At 44.5% G+C, this 16,761-nt stretch overlaps 1 protein-coding gene across 6 annotated transcripts in view; it reads right to left on the minus strand.

Annotated features, from left to right (window-relative positions):
* RNF14 (ring finger protein 14) overlaps positions 1-16,761 on the minus strand; it is a 561,830-nt gene that overhangs the window by 119,181 nt on the left and 425,888 nt on the right. For all 6 annotated transcript variants that reach the window (XM_069652473.1, XM_069652478.1, XM_069652472.1 and 3 more), the window contains one exon: positions 12,114-12,286. In XM_069652473.1, the coding sequence (XP_069508574.1) occupies positions 12,114-12,286 (173 nt within the window). The remainder of the gene's footprint in view (positions 1-12,113; positions 12,287-16,761) is intronic.

Raw genomic sequence — 16,761 nt, forward strand, 5'->3', positions numbered from 1 at the left:
ATAACCAGGCACGTGGTCGGATGGAGAACAGAGATATCTTTAGGTAGGGGTCAGAAACCAGCAACCATTACCTGAAGTAAGGGGAAGTCTTTAACCATATTACCTTTATGTTCGAGTTCTGTATTAGTAGTAGAGACAGATTCTAGGATAGACTAGGTTTGGACAGAGGACTGTTTTTGGTATTGTAAGACATCCTGACAAGCACTCTTTTGTTATTTTATCTTCAGTAGAAAAGGGGAAACCACCTCCTCAGACGTAGGAACAGGATAGGCCCCATTTCCTTTGATAAAATATATCACATCAGTTAGAAACATGATCTGTTGTCTATCTCCTATGTCTGACCTACCACAGGTTCTACTGAAATCGTTGCTCGGAAAGCTGCAAAAAGAAATCCCTAAAAAAAGGAGAGGATGGAGAGAGAAGGCAAGAACGGTGGTGAGAAGATTAAACGGAGCTCAGAATGGAAGCGTGAAGGATAAGGGGAGGATGGAGAAAGGGAAACAGAAAGGAGGAAGAGGAAAAAACAACCAGAGTAAGGCAGAGATTAAGGAGGAGTAATTAAGAATAAGTGGAAGGAGAAGGAAAAAAGGGACCATCTTGAAGGTGGAGTGTAAAAAGGAAAGGAAGAGCTAAACAAGAAGGATAAGGAGAATAAATAACTGGGGGTGGAAGAACTACGGAAGAAGCAGAGATTATCCCCCAGGAAACAAGAGTGTGTTAGCCCAGAAAAGGAGGTAGAGAGGAGAATTAGTCACATTAGAAGCCAGAGATATGTGAGGGGAAAGGAAGGCGGTTGTAGGGGAGAAAAGCCAGGGCAACAGAAAACCACAGCAGGGGCAAGGGCTTCCCTTAGGAAACAGGATGTCCCAGAACAGCGAGCAGACAGTGGAAAAAGGAGTCGTGGTGCGCAGAGTTAATCAGTTTAATTTTTGAAAGTCACAGAGAAGGAATCAAATATTTGTGTTCTGAAACAAGATGCTAAGGGTAATGTACAGTAATGGAACATAACCGATGGTTATTTTGAATAAAACAATGATATATATCCAATTCCAATCATTGGTGTGTGCGTTGTTCATTCTGCTCAGCTTTGTGACAGTGGGCTTCAAGGTGGGTAACTGTCTGTGATGAAAAGCACACCTGTTTAGCCCATCACATTTCAAAGCGCTACTAGATCCCCCCCAACTACCCTCTGTACCAGATGGCTCAAAGAACACTCCAACTCTCAGAGATGGTGCAAGGGATTTTATTAAAGGTTTCAGCAAAGTGCTAGGGCATTATGGCCATCCGGCTCCCTTGTCTAGAAATAGCGTTTACCATCCTAATCTAGGCATCCCTATTCCACGAGTTAGTATATACAGAACATTGAACTTTGTTGTCTAATTTCTAATCTAGCTGGTTAGGAACACCTTAAGGCAAAGGCTATCTAGACTCTCCTCAGGGAATTCCAAGACTAGCCCTAACACTATCGATGTTGACTAAAAGGGATTCAGACACCCGATTAGCTCTTCTTCCATCACAGTGAGCATAGCTTTTGGTAGCTTTTGGTAGGCAGCCAATCGGGCTGGCCCAATTAACCCCCAAACGCACTGGCCCACTGACATGGAAGTTAGATTGGGAAGTCTGTGGTTTGTAAATAATCTACAAAGGTTTAAACCACCATTGAGGGTGCAGCACTCAACCCTGCTTCTAGTCTATTGGTCAACCACTGATCCACTTGACCTCATTGAACACCTTCCAATCACCTCTATGCTGGCTGGGCTTTTATAGCCCAGTTTATACTCTTCAAACAATCCTCCCAGCTCCCATTGGTCTCCCTGGTGACATGCTCCCCTTGGCCAATCTCTGGCTAATCTATCCCTCTGAAGTTTTGGACTTTCTCTGGAAGGCTTTTTCAGTCGGCTTTTGTGGGATGGCAGCTATGTGCTCAGGCCACTCATTTTCCTTGTGGTATGCTTCAGGTTCTGGTGTGTTTTATTACAAACTGGGTTTTGGGAGGATTACTGTGTCTCACCTGCTCACTTGCAGTCCGTACTCGCTCAGTTATATTTCTGTTGCTGCGCCATTCTGCCGGAGTCCGTCCAGGGCTGGTGGTTCAGTGTCTGGTGTCTCATCCCTTTTTGGCAGGAAAAGCCTGTCCATACTATGCCTGGTCTCGATTATATTGCCCTTGTACCAGTACAGGTTTTCTTAGTTTCTCTGAGGTGTATTCTGGGAGTTGCCGTTTTAAAAAGGAAAAGATAACTCGGGGCAAAAGAGGGGCTGCGGTACCAGCAGTCATATACAATGCACACTCCAGGGTGGCAGGGACTGGTTCTTACCCCCAGCCCCCAATACCACTCCCTATATCCACCACTGGGGTAAAACAGCTCTGGTAGAGGTGTATACCTACCCAGGTCGAGAAGGGTCTCCGTCCCCACACATCCGGCAGGGTCTTGAACCTCAACCTGACACACAGACACACACACACTTCAAAGCACCCCTTCCCTTTTCCCCAAAGGTTTTCCGGGACCGTCTCTAAAACCTATTTGCTCCAGGCTAATCTTTTGAGTTCAACAAGGAGGTAGAAGATATGTCCCCAGGCCTCAGGGGCGGAGCATCTGTCAATTGGTTTTCTTGGTGTCTTAAGGCTTTATTCTTTGTGGCATAGACTCGATTAAATCCCTGAATCCTAGAAAATCTGCTCCCCGACACCTGATCCTCTAGGAGATTAGGGATCAGCAGGACTTGGTGCACCAGTTACTGTGTCCCCCCACCAGGTTTGGAACGCTTGCTGTGCTCTAGGTCATCCAATCCTTGTGGATGCAACAGGTAGCCATGTTGTTCTCTGGCCTGGGACTGTGCGAAGATAGGCATTCTGGACGATTGGCATTGCTTGTGCTGCCCGAGTATAATAAGGCCCAGACCATCTCCTCCTGAATCTCAACCGGCACATGGAAGGTTCTTTATGGTGCATCATCTCAGGTATACAGATAGCGATGGTGGGAGCATCCCTTGGAAGCCTTTATCTTCCTCTTCCATTATGGTGCAGGTTTCGATGAATGAGTAAGATCCAGCTCCTGGTATCTGGGGAGAGGTCACAGAATTTCAATGGGCCCCCTTACCACAAAGACTAGGCACAACATTTCCTCAGTTTTGCTCTCGCTACTGTATGGGAGGTCAAAGTAGTCTTCTTTGGGCAATTGATGTAGCACTACAGCCCTAAATTGTGCCCTTTCCTTCAGGCAGGGCCTTTTTCCTCCTTGGAAAGATCTTCCAGCTGTAGCTAAAGTGGTTTGATCTCCACCTTGTGTACATCCTGGGGTTGTCTCTCTCTGTAGGTAATGGTACCTTCATGGTCTCAGATTATTCTTCTGACGGCAGACTCTCAGAACCCTGTTGGGTCTTTTCCCCAAGGTTTTCCTTGGGATAGGTCTTCCCATCTGATATCTGATCGTGTCAAGTCGACCATCAGCCCTTTTCACACAGGGTTTAACGGATGCAGCCCAAGGTCTCTTGTCTCTTCTTGATCCTTGTTTGTGCTACTACTTTCCTTGGGGAGCAAAGTTAGCGGTTCAAATCATGTCTTTACCAATGGATCTGGGGGGAAATCGAGTGTCCTCTTATTCTCCTCTCTAGCGCTTTCTCTGGATTTCTCTGCAGAGATATGTCTTGCTGGAGCAGATATTGATCTTCAGGCTCCTCCATGTTACTTTAGCACAACTTTATATCAAGAAATTCCGATCTCCCTACCATAGGAAAATATATATGCGTCCAAGACTAAATCAGTTACCGTGCCTTTCAGTACTGTGTCCATGCTTGGGTCTTGCCTTGGAACACCGTAGTGGTCACATATGTAAAAACATGATCCCTAGCACACAGACCAATGCGTTAAAAATTCTCACCTGGAATACGAGTGGTCATAAACATTTGCTACTTTTCTACCCTGTACATTACATGTGCCCCATTCTATAACACACTGGCATTTTGTTGGTATTAATATTAGGAGGATAATTCAAATCAAAGCCCATGCATACAAATTCTGTCACGTAAGACATGATGAACTTTGATCTATATATTGATTACAATTGACTATTAAACACTTAAGTATAAACTAGCTGCACCCAATCTATATCATGCGTTTGCACCACTCTTATACTGATAATACACATGTAAGTGTAGTGCCATCTTTTAAACTGAAAATCTCTTGTATTTTAACACACACCGTAGCGCTTCCCCCCTCCGGACACTTTCTTTTCCTTAATGTGACTTCATTTTGCCTGCTTACAGTGTAGTTTGCAAGCGACCAGTGGTCCCTCGGCTGTTGTATATCACCTGATATGTTACCTCTGACTCCGCTCATCGTCACTCTGTGACAGCGATTGCGTATTTGTAATGTTCATATCTGTTACAGGTTTACCAAGCCATTGTTCTAACTTGGTTTTATTCTTTTTGAGCTTTTTAGGCTTAACTGTGGACGTTGCTTGCATTTTCATTTTCTTTAATTTTCACATAATATAAAACATTCATCAGTTTCTATTACTTCCATCTGCTTATGTGTAGCCAATGCACCTTTTTTCCAAGTGCCTCCTTATGTTACTTCTAGTTTTTCTTGTATTTGGTTTTGGTTTAGCCCTAAAAGGTCTTGGTAATGTTTCCTTAATGTCCATATCATGTGCAGATGCAAGTGTGTGGATATGGTAACCAGCGCCATCTTCGGGAGAAGGAACAATACCAAGTCTACCTGCCACCCCTGTTACTGCTACCAGCTTATGATTATTATTGCTAATTGCAGTGCCCTGTACAGCCACAACACTATTGATCTTATTGATGATAATCAAATGCAAGTCTTTATTAGCTTCATTATTATTTACAAGTGCTATTTTGACTGACATCACGCTGGTTAGTGCATGTAGGAGATTTTCAATCCTTAGTATTTTTTTGTATAAGGCTTTCTGTAGTACACACACTTCACGGCTTGATGCAGTTAGCCGTGATATGTTGATTAAAAGTAACAAACTCCATTGTTAAGTAGTTGTATTAAAGTGCACGTGTGGTAAAATGTACAGGGCTTCAACTCTTAGGTCTGGCCTGAACTAACCAAAAGGTTTGGTAGCTATGGTCGAGCAGCCTGGCTTAGTATAGGAAGGAGGAGGGCTGTAGTTGAGTACACTTAGTCAAGGAAACACACACTGTAGTTATAAAATAAATAGAGTTATTTATTATATACACTACAGCAATGTTAAACTCAAAATATAATTCAGGTAAGTAATGAAAGTTCCACACACATGTACAGAACAACATCTGCTGTAGCAATACTAAATTCACCAATAGACCCTTAGATGAGAAACGGGTATCAAAAGTAGCTTTAGGTTAGAAAATCTTTTATCAACCAACATTTACTAAATAGCAATACTGATAAGTGAAATACCTTTCTGTAGGTTAAACTTTAGTAGTCCAACCCTATCTGGGGAATGAGTCTCAAAGGTCAGATGGAAGCACTGGGGACCAGTGACCCGTGGGCGGAACAAAGGAAGGCAGATGCTGTAAAAGTTGTCAAATTCACAGATTATGCTTTTCACAGCAAGTAAGCAACGAAATTGGATTCAGGGGGCTAGGTAGGCCACCTGAAGGATTTCTGCCTCTAGGAGTGATGTCCTAGATGTCCACGCCAAATTAAAATCCCCAAAAATTAACAGTTCTATCATAAATGTTTCTAGTTCATTAATGTCTTTTTCAAAAAGCTATACTGACCTGTGTTTGGGGCGTATATTTATACTAGGATCATATTGATCGAGTCCATGTGGAGGGCCACAAATAGGGATGTACCTTCACCATCCAATTTTGTATTAATTATTGTCAATTGTAATCCCTGCTTAAACGCAGTTAGAACCCCACCACTTTCCCTGGCGTATTGGCTTGAACAATTATGGGGTAGTGTTGAAATTTAAAGCAGACTTGTCTTGCTGTCTAATGTGGGTTTCCTGCAGAATTAAAATTTCAGGGTGATGCCAATATAAGAACCCTTCCAATTTTTGACGTTTAACCGGGGTATTCAGCCCCTGAATATTACATGATATACACTTGAATGTTGTTCTTTTTCAAAACTGTTAATCTTTGGGACTATGCCCCACAAACTCGGAATGATCAAGCTTTGCGGCTTCATTCTGAAGTTGTCCCCCCCTCACCCTGTGCATGCCCCCCCATTCACCTTAATTCCAGCAACTTGTCTACAATTCCCCATCCTTCCCCCTGCACCCCCTCTGGTGTGACCCATAGTACCTAGTGTACTGACCTCCACCCTTCTACCTCGCGGCTCCCCATTTCCTCTAGGGATACCCTCAGGGTATCCTAAAACCCTCTTCTCCTCCACTCTAGATTCCCAGTGGGGCGTACCGTACCCAAACTAATAACTTCACCATATTTTTATCTGTTAGTGTTAACATCCGATTAAAAAAAGCTCCCCTCACCATTATTTCTTTTCATTCACTTTTTCTCCTCCAATATTGGGCCCTGCAAGCTACGGTTCCACCGGGAAACCCTTCCGACCCCCTTCCTCGCATGATGCCAATTCCTCTGGTGAATCTTCCCCATATTCCCTGTGGAGTCCGGCCTTCCCTTTGCGTTGGTTGTTGCTCTGCATTTTCTCCTTCATCTTCATTGATTTTCAGCAGCTCCAGTCCTTCTGCGAGAGAGGTGATCCTATGTTGCCCCGCATCAAGTGAGAAAGTGACCCCAAATGGAAAAGTCCATCTATATCTTATTTTCTTTTGTTGTAGCACTCTCACCATGGGTTGCATTTCCCTGCATTTTTGTAGAGTGATCGAGGAAAGATCTTGATATAGTTCTATTGTTGCGTCATTGTACGTGATTGGTTCTGTTTGTCTGGCTGCCTCAAGAATTTGTTCTTTTTGGGGGTATGATGCACTTGCTGCCAACACATCTCTTGGGCATAAACCAGGCTCCCCTCTTTTCAGGCCCACCCTATGAACACGATCGAATATAGTTTCTTCATTGTCTTTTGCCCCAAGTAGCTCTTTAAAGATTGTGGTTCTTGCCTCTTCCAGATCGGAGTCAGTGACTGATTCAGGGAGATTCCTGACCGAATATTTGCCTAGCGAGACCTATTCTCTAAGTCCTCACATTGAATCGCAAGATTCTGGGTCTCTCTGGCCATCTGTTCAAGCAATTCTTCCGACTGTTGGTTGTCTGTGGTTAGACCCTGTATCACTCTTCCATTAGCATCTGTGCGCTCTCCCAATTTGGTCAAATTTTTCTTCAAGTCTGTAATTATTTGTTTGATTTCCGTTGTAAAAGTGGTGAATTGCGCCTGGAAAGATGCTGTGAACGCGCTCTGGAAGTCCTGAAAACATTTCGTGAAGTCCTCTTTATAAGTTGCTGTTTCTGTTGGGGTGGCGTTGGGGCAAATCGAAGGGCTATGCTGATGAGTCCGAGAAGTTTGGGCCCAAATGTCCTGTAACAAGCTCTCCTTAGTGACGTGTATTTTTGTGCCCGGGTGAGACCCCCTGTTTTATCTGGTACACACTATGGCTTTGTTAGCTTTTATGGATCACGTGGCCACCCATGCTCATAATTTTGTGCATTCATTTCTGCTACCCGTCTAAACTCTCCTCCAAAGTGATCAGGTAGATTTAGGGGTTATTTATGCTATATTAACAATCCCTGATTTTCTCATTTGGCGGTAACAGCTTGATCATAGAGTGTAGTATTGGGCTCTTTATGTGGGGGTTTGATTGGTTGTGAACCCAGTTCGACCCTTGTGCTTTATTGTTCTAACGAGAGCCCATGTCTTCATATAGCACGCTTTGTGACTCAATTTTCACCATTTGCAGTGGGTAGTGTTGTAGCAGGTCAAACGTGGAATCTTTAGATGCCCATTCTATTTGAGATTCCACCTGCAAATTATCTGATGTTAGCTCCTGGTGCAGCCCCACTACCTTTCTCCGTGTCTGTTTCTCCGTAGCACTGCAGAGTATTAATAAGGATCGACACGCGTCAGCTGATCTTTATGCACCATATTCCCCAGACTGTATTATGCCTGGGCGCGTTATCGTGCGTTTGCAAGCTCCGAGTGCCTTTCGCATCCTTGATTTGCTGTCCTTCACGACGACACCACCCACCAGCAAATACGTTCACTGCCCGGCCGTCGGATTACATATTTAAGACACCAGTGCACCATTAACGTATAATGCCCTGGTTTCCCCTCCTGCGCGCTGGCAGTTATTCAGTGTTATAGCGGGGATAATGTCCGGCATATGCGGTGTGGGAGAATTGCAAATGTGCGTGGGTTTTTAAACGTTCCATCGTAAAACACTTTCTCTCCCAGTCCCTACCGTTCTTCAAAAGTCTCCAGCCGACAGCTTCCACATGGTCTCTCCCACGTTGTACCGAGGCTCTTCTTACTAATCGCGTGCACCCTTGGCTGCCGTGTACACTTGAAGTCTTCTTCCACGGGAGAGCCGAATGTCCTTATTGCCCGTTTCTGCAGCTCTGCTTTCGTTCATTTCAATAATCTGCGTTTATGGTTCACCCCCGTAATGCTGCTTCCTTCTATCGGCAAGCCAAGCGCTCGTCCCACAGGTTCTTGGGCATAGCCCCGCCATCGCACTCTGCTTTTCTCTACATTTTTAGTGCCTACTATCGAATTCACGCTCCCGGAGGGAAACGTTCTGTTTATTCTCATATGCTGCCGTTTCTGATGAGGAAAACTGATTTTAATGCTGTATGTTCATGCCCTTTGCTTCGGGTATAGGCACGAAGCTCCTCCTGCATGCTCCTTAGTGCATAGCGGCCATCTTGGAACCCAGTTCCTCAATTTTAATGCATAGTGGTTAGATGTTGTCAAGCAGGAGGAATACACAGAGGGCAGAGAAGTTTCTATTTGTCCCTGCCTCTCCAAGTCACTTTCCCTAGGCAGCGCTGGTGGGCCGCTTATCTAACAGTGGATAGAATAAGGAGGTGCAGAAGTAGCTACAGATTATTTATAGTAAAATTCAAAGAAACATTCTTTTTGTTTAGACTGTAGATGTTTATTATCTAGTCTTTAGGTAGTCTTTTACTATCTCTAATAGTGTGCAACATTATAACAGGGGTGGCCCTGCGAAGGGCTGGTGTTAGTTGTGTAACCAATATTTAGAAATATGATCAACTAAAAACAGGGCAGGAACCCCCCCCAGATATTCTGCCAATGATTGCTTTATTGGCCTATACTGTGGCCGAGTATGCCATGGTAAAAAGGGAGAAAAAAAGAGCCCCCTCAATAGAGCAGTTAAAAACCGAAAGAGGGCACATCCATATATTAGAGGGTCTCCCTGATGCTGAAGGGCGGGACTGCAGTGGAAATCTGTCCACCGTCTAACCGCATTCGGTCAACCGGTTTCGCTGTACTTCTAAGTTTATGACACTTTCTTCAGGACTGTCTTCGGTCTGGATTGCGATCATCATCTGCATATTAAATATGCCCATATTAGTTAGGCTGTTATGACGCGATTCCAAGGACATCATACATGGAAGGGTCTCACCTCAGTACTGGATAAGTGGAGATTTTCAAGCAGACCATTGTTGGTCTGCCATTCATATGTATGTCGTCATAAAGTTTGGATGCAGGGGCTGTTTATAGCTGTGTCTTCCGTGTGCCCCTGCTTGTTTGTCCTGCTTGCAACCTCCACATGTTGAATCAGCCACCACAGGCCTGCACTTATTTATTGGCAGCTAACCACTCACCCTGGCACTTAGAGGGATCACTCCCTAGCACTTCCCTCCTGGTACCCCTAGCACTTACCCCCCCCCACTCCCTCATCCCTTCTCTTGACTCTGCACTTGCATGTTCTGAATGCTCACAAGGCCTAGTAGGTACGCCTCTAGCTTTCATTGGTTTATTTGATTTTCATTCCCATATTGCCCCCCTCCCAATCACCCCACTGTTGCCCAGTGGGCACTTTGAAACACAATTTACTTGCCTTAGAAATGCACAATATATAAATTAAATAAAAGGAACTTCTACTCCTCCTGGGAATGATGCTTGGTTGCCATTTTCTGGGTCAGAATGTGTGATGTTGGAGAGAGGTGCGCAAATTCCCCCAACAAGCCGGTACCATTCCTCTGCAACAAATTTCCATAAAGTGGTTGGTCATAACACAATGTTATGTTAAGTTACTTGATAATTGTATAGCTCCTTACGGTCATTGTTATGGCTTGGAAGCACTTTGGGATGTGTGGCCCTTTGGCAGACTGTACTCTGAACATACATAAATAAATATAATAGAACTGCATTGTATGTGGCTATAGAATTTAGAATGACATGTCAAACGATTCTCCAGAAATATGGCCAGGCTCCTCAGGGTACAAGCCCTTTGGCGTATTACGAGATGAAAACCCAGCCAATGATATCTGACATAACCACTTTGTAGAACTGATAGTGTACCACTTGCGGGGTACTTAGGATTGACCAAGTATATGTCTTCAGTAATAAAGCTTGGAAGAAAGATGACAATGAACAGGTCCCAGACACTCTAGGCAAAGGTGAAGAGGGCCCCCTTTGGAAAAGGACCTGCCACAAGAGTGGCAGCAGCTGTGATCCCAAGGCCGGGAGGCCTGGAGGCAGACTGACCGCAAAAAAGAACTGCTTAGCAGTCGGCACCTGGCACAACAAAATGGTATGCAGATGAATTTAAAAAAAAAAAAACATGCCTCTGGCAACTGCTGTTTACCCATTAATGTGTAGAAAGGGGCTAGTAGTTGTGGGCAGAGGAGCATGAGAGAAGGGCTTTCGCCTGGGCATACCTGAACCTGCTGCCTTAGTTTTTTTTCCTGTACTGCTGCACAGAGTACTCTGGTCATGCCCACTTTGGAATGGCATGCCACAAATTCGGAGGAAAGTGGAAAAAACATAGGCGTACAGGATGTAACAGACTGCATATTAGTTAAGTGACATTTGTATGAGCAGTACACTATTTCGTATCGATATGGTGGCCCTTGGAACATTGCCTTTTTTTTCTTCCCATGTTGGTACTAGATTTTCTTGCTTCTTCCCTTCCTGTCCAAGCCTTTCTCTTCTGATAATCAGAATAATCAGTATCTTCACATTCAAAATGTTAATGGCTAATTGGGACAACAGAAATTAGAATGAAGAACAATCGCTTTGTGAACAGTGGCCTCATTAACACAACTCCCAACCTCAAAACAATATTGATGTATTTCTTTGTATGCCATCTACTATTAACAGTAGAAAGGAAGGTTCCTTTACAGACTGAAACCACAATGCAAGATTACAACTGATCTCTTGAGCAATGTGTGTACAGAAGCCATTATCGGAGCAGCTATGTCAAGGTCTATTCACACCTTCATGAGAATTTTCCATAGCATCCTACTCCAAAGTCAAGCTTCTTTGTTTGGCCCCACCTCAGTGTACGGATCCATTGTTATGGCATATCTATGTTTGTCCATTTCAAGAAGGAGTTGTGTTTTTGGAAAATAATCGAATTCACTCGGGTATATCCTCTGTTCTCCCACTTACGTATTTTGTTAGCTATTCAATTTATGGTGTAAGGATTAATAAAGATCCTGTGAAAGGTACTTATTTGTGAAGCTAGTTGTCTTACGGTTGGGCAGCTTCATTATAGCCATAAACAACCCAGCTTCCTCTCATTCATGTCAGATAAAGAGTAATAATGTGGAAATGTATTCATCTCAATATCACTGCAAAATCAGGTTAACTGACAATTCAATGCATTGCGGATACTCTTGATTATGTGACAGTTGTCCTTTTTTTGTGAACCATAGATTGAATGAGTTGAAAGAATCATCTTTTTTGTCATTCAGGTAAATGGAGATGGGAGGGTACATTTGTTGATGAATGCACGTTTCTAGTAATATTTTTTATTACCTCAATACCCACCGCTCATGAAGGAAACTAAACTCCAATTTTCTTCAAATATATGAGGTGTGCCGAACAAGGGAAAAACAGTGCACAATAATGAACAAATGAAAAAAGAAGGCAGAATCCAAAGGCTCAGCCTACAAACACATTCAGCATTCCACACACAATGGAACACTATTATTTAAAAAACAAACACCACAAATCCTGAGGGTCTCTCTATTATCTTCTCATATCTCACCTGGATGTGTGTGCCACAGCGCGGGCAGGCCTTGGAGTTTTTTTCTAGCCAATCTTTACTTTCCATTTCTTCAACAGCTTTCTGGATCACCCTCTTGCCATAACGTTTCTCCAGAAATCTTTTAGTGTTCTCATCTGCTTCTAGGTACTCAGTACGCAATGCAATTAGCTTCTCTGCTCATAAAAGAAATATGAATGTATGGAAAAGGAGATTATAGACAAGATAAAACGTCAAAAGTATTATTCAACACTAACATTCTGTTTCTAAACATCAGCCGTTATAGAAAGTATATAAATGGGTACGTGCACCTTTCAATGAGTGTGTCATAATACTATTCTTTTCAAACAAAAAAATATGCATCATGTGAGACATAAGGGAAGAGTTACCTACCTGTAAGAGTTGCTTTCCAGCATTGGCATCGTTTTTACAGTATCTATTTTATTGGTTTTAACAATAGCAATAAAACTTCCAAGTGAGTGGCCAGCTCCAAAATATAACAAAAAAATAAAATGGGTGGAAGGTGAAGGTTATGAATTAATCTAAACTACTGGTATTGCTCAGGGCAACCTTCCACGCCACTGTTTATTAGTCTGCTTGCACATATTGCAGAAGGGGACCAGCCATATGCAAACAAGTCTTAGTCCGGCTAAACTGCTAAACGCATCACCTCAGCACAGAAACAAGCAACCCATAAACATTTCAGCCTTGTTGGGCTTCAATAATGAGGTGCAGCTTGGTTCTCTAGGTAGCAGCAAGCAAGAGACTAGCGTCTGGTTTGCATATGGGCCTTTCTATTTACTGCACTGCCTTGGTAGGCTGGAAAACGATGGTCTGGAGGGTTGTCCCGAGCAATGCCACAATCTAAGATTAATTCCTTCCAAAACCTTTCAGCCATCACTCCTTTTGTTTTGCTTTAGTCGCCCCGGGGTGGGACAGATATGCCAAAACTTGGGTCCTGAGTCGGCTGGGCCTAGAGACTCAAGATACACCTCACCAATGAGGAAAGATTTTCTTTTTGCTGCTTTCCTTAACCTTACTTTTTTTTTTTCCCGACTCCTAACTTGACTTTTTGGAGGTAAATAAAGTCTTCTACTTTACTTCCCTTGTTTTCTTTGCTCGGGTCCGATCAGTCTGTAAACCTAATTAGTACTGAAGTCTGTAAGACTATCAGTACTGAGATACTATGACCCTCAATGTGAGTTTGCTGGTATTAATAGTAAAGTTTAGGTTAGTGTATCTAAACCTCAGTGTCAACTAGATTTTCTTTTGTTGGGGAAGATGCATCACATTGATGAGTGAACACTTTTGAAAATGTATATGACCACACGGCCAACTTCTTTTAATGGCAAATCTAGTTCTGTGACCTGACCTGCTGGGTGCATTCATCTGTGAAACTGGTGCTCAACGCATGTGTGGTTTTATACCAGTTACCCAGAAATTGAGATGTGTTGTAGGAGTGGTTTTTGTAGTCGTCGACAATGACTTAGCTGACAACAAGGATTTTGTGACTGTAGATGGCGTTGCAGCCGGTGGAGCAGGTGCCGTAGTTGAGGTTGTGGACGGTATGTTTGTCATTGACATCGATGACTACATCAATGACACTGCCGTCGCTAATGTTGGAGTTGTATCTTTATTTTATTTATTTGATTGTTAATTTAGAACACGCTTAATACCAGCCAGTGATTTCTAAGCGCGTGAAAATGAAGGTGAGGAAACTACAGAAGCAGAGTCAGGGGCTCCACCGGCATCTTCAAACCATGCTACCAGTCATCGATGATGCTCCCGCAGGGTCTTATTCGATGTGTGGATGTAGGCAATATAGACACTTCTCGTGCAGTCTTCCACAAAGATCTTCTGTAGGCCACATCGTGTGCAGGCATTAAAAAGACTTTCTCTTGGCCTCAGACATTTCAGTATGCTCAAATGTCAAGGGTAGAAGATGGGGCTACCTGAGGCAGGAAAACCGCTGACTAGCTGGAAAGATTGACAGATGCTATCTAGTCTTCAGTTTGTAGCTTGATCTGACGTTGAAAGCTTTGTAAAGTTATATTTCTATGAACTTATAGTAAATCGCATATACTAGACAGTGAAACTGATGACTCCCAACATCAAAACGCGTGGTAAAAATCTGAAGATGGAGTCCTTTCTATTAACTGTGGACAGTTTGACCCAAAATCATAGAGCACTAAAATGACTTGAGCTCAGTTTAAAATTGAACTTAAGTCATTTTGAACAAGTTACTCTTACTCTCTTACCTGGTAACGTTCTTTCAATGGGATGGTCCGACGACGTATTCCATATCTATGACAGGTAATGTCCACAGCTGTGCTGCTTCGCAAAATGTTCGGTTTCTGCGTTCTGCATCGATGACGTCGATGCGCCATCCCAGAGGACCTCCTCCGATGGCCGACGTCACCCGATGTGATAAGTAGGACGCACGACGCCCGTAGCCTCAGTTGTAGTTTTTTCCCCAGAACGTGTGACATCAGTTTTCTGCCAGTCAGACACACAAGGCCTTGTGGAACGCAAGCTGCAATCGCATAAGAAATTCTGCAGTGGGGAAGGTAGGGAGGGAGCGATATGGAATACATCGTCGGATCATCTCATCAAAAGAACGTTACCAGGTAAGAGAGTAACTTGTTCTTCGAGGGGATTGGGTCCTCCGACGTATTACATATCTATGACAGACTCCCAAAGCAGTACCAAGCAAGGAGGTGGGAAAAGAATTTAGAACACAAATTGAGCATGCCCAATCAAATAGCGGAATAAAGGACTGCCTTGCCAAAGGCCAGATCCTGCCCTCGGATGGAATCGAGGGAGTAGTGACGTACAAAAGTATGTACCGAAGCCCAGGTGGCTGCATCACAGATGTGACGAATAGAAACACCCCTCTGCAGGGCAGTAGACGCAGCCACACCCCTGGTAGAATGGGCCCGCAAGCCAGCCGGAGGGTCCTTACCCGCCAAGCGGTAACACTCGGAGATAGCTAAAATAATCCAACGAGACAGTCTGTTTCGTCACAGCTTGTCCCAAACGCTTCCCAGTGTAACAAATGAAAAGTTGATTGTCCACTCTGACCTGGGACATGCACGAAATATAAAAGCTCAACGCTCTCCTAGGATCAAGCCTATGGAGCCTCTCCTCTTCCTTACCAGGATGTGGAGGAGGATAGAATGCCGGAAGAACCACCTTCTGGCTCAAATGAAATTCTGAAACCACCTTCGGAAGAAAGGAAGGACTAACTCAAAGGACAACACTGTCCTTATGAAACACAGTGAAGGGTGGCTTAACTGAAAGTGCCTGTAACTCACTCGCTCTGCGAGCGGAAGTAACTGCAACCAAAAACACAGTTTTAAGAGTCAACAGTCTCAAAGGGCAAGAATGCAAAGGCTCAAACGGAGCACACATAAGAAACTTAAGAACAAGGTTCAAATCCCAACCAGGCACCAGAAAAAGTGACGGAGGAAACACATTAGTGAGCCCTTTCAAAAACTGAGAAATCAAAGGAATCTTAAAATAGGAACATTCTTCAGATGAGCGCTTAAATATGGACAGCGCCGCCAGGTAACCTTTAATGGTACCCACTTGCAAGCCCCTGTGGGCCAAGTAAAGCAAAAAAGACAGAACCATGGGAATGTCACACTCAAAAGGATCCACATTCTTAACTCTGCACTAGTCGCAGAACTTACGGCAACAGCAAAGAGACTTTGTTGCCGGCCGTCCGGCCGAGAGCAACACCTTCAACACGTCTTCAGGGAGGTCCCAATCCTTATACCTCAACCTTTCAGAAGCCAAGGGTGAAGGTTGAGGGATCTGACCTCTGGATGGAGAACCTGACCCCTCCCTCCCGTGAGAGCAGATCGTCTCGGTAGGGAAGACGACGTGGAGGGCAGATGGACAAGTTGAGAAGGTCCGGGTACCACGTCCTCCGGGCCCACGCCGGAGCAATGAGGATCATCCTGGAACCGAACTTCCGTAACCTCCGCAGTACTTGCAGGATGACGGGGACTGGAGGAAACGCGTACAGCAGTGGGAATGACCACTCCACCACAAATGCGTCTCCTAAGGCTCCTTTTGGAGGAAATTCCCACGAGCAGAACCTTTTGCACTTCCGGTTGACACTGGAGGCGAAGAGATCCACTTGAGGGGTCCCCCAAAGGGCGAAGATCTCCAGGAGAATCTTCTGAGCCAGCTCCCACTCGTGAGAGATCGTGCTCTGTCTGCTCAGAGCGTCCGCTGTCTCGTTGTCGTCTCCGGCCAGATGAACAGCCGAGATCCAAACTTCCTGCTGGATGCCCCAGAACTCTAGTTGCATCGCCTCCCTGCACAAAGGAAGTGACCCTGCCCCCCCCCCCCCTTTTTGTTGAGGTAGTGCATGGCCACCGTGTTGTCCGTTAGGATCAGGACACTCTTTCCTCGCTCAGTCAGCAGAAAAGCCTTCAGGGCTAGCCCGACGGCCCTCGGCTATAACAGATTGATATGGAGTCTGAACTCCGACGAAGACCAACGATAGCTGACTGTCAACTCGTTGGCATGAGCTCCCCACCCAGTGAGGGATGCGTCCGTCACGATCATCACCTCCGACCAGGGAAGCCAAAACGGGGCCCCCTTCATCAGATTCCCTTCGACGGCCCACCACAGAAAGTCC

The sequence above is a fragment of the Ambystoma mexicanum genome, chromosome 3p (assembly GCF_040938575.1).
Source record: "Ambystoma mexicanum isolate Mex_15411 chromosome 3p, UKY_AmexF1_1, whole genome shotgun sequence".
Taxonomy (NCBI): Eukaryota; Metazoa; Chordata; class Amphibia; order Caudata; family Ambystomatidae; genus Ambystoma; species Ambystoma mexicanum.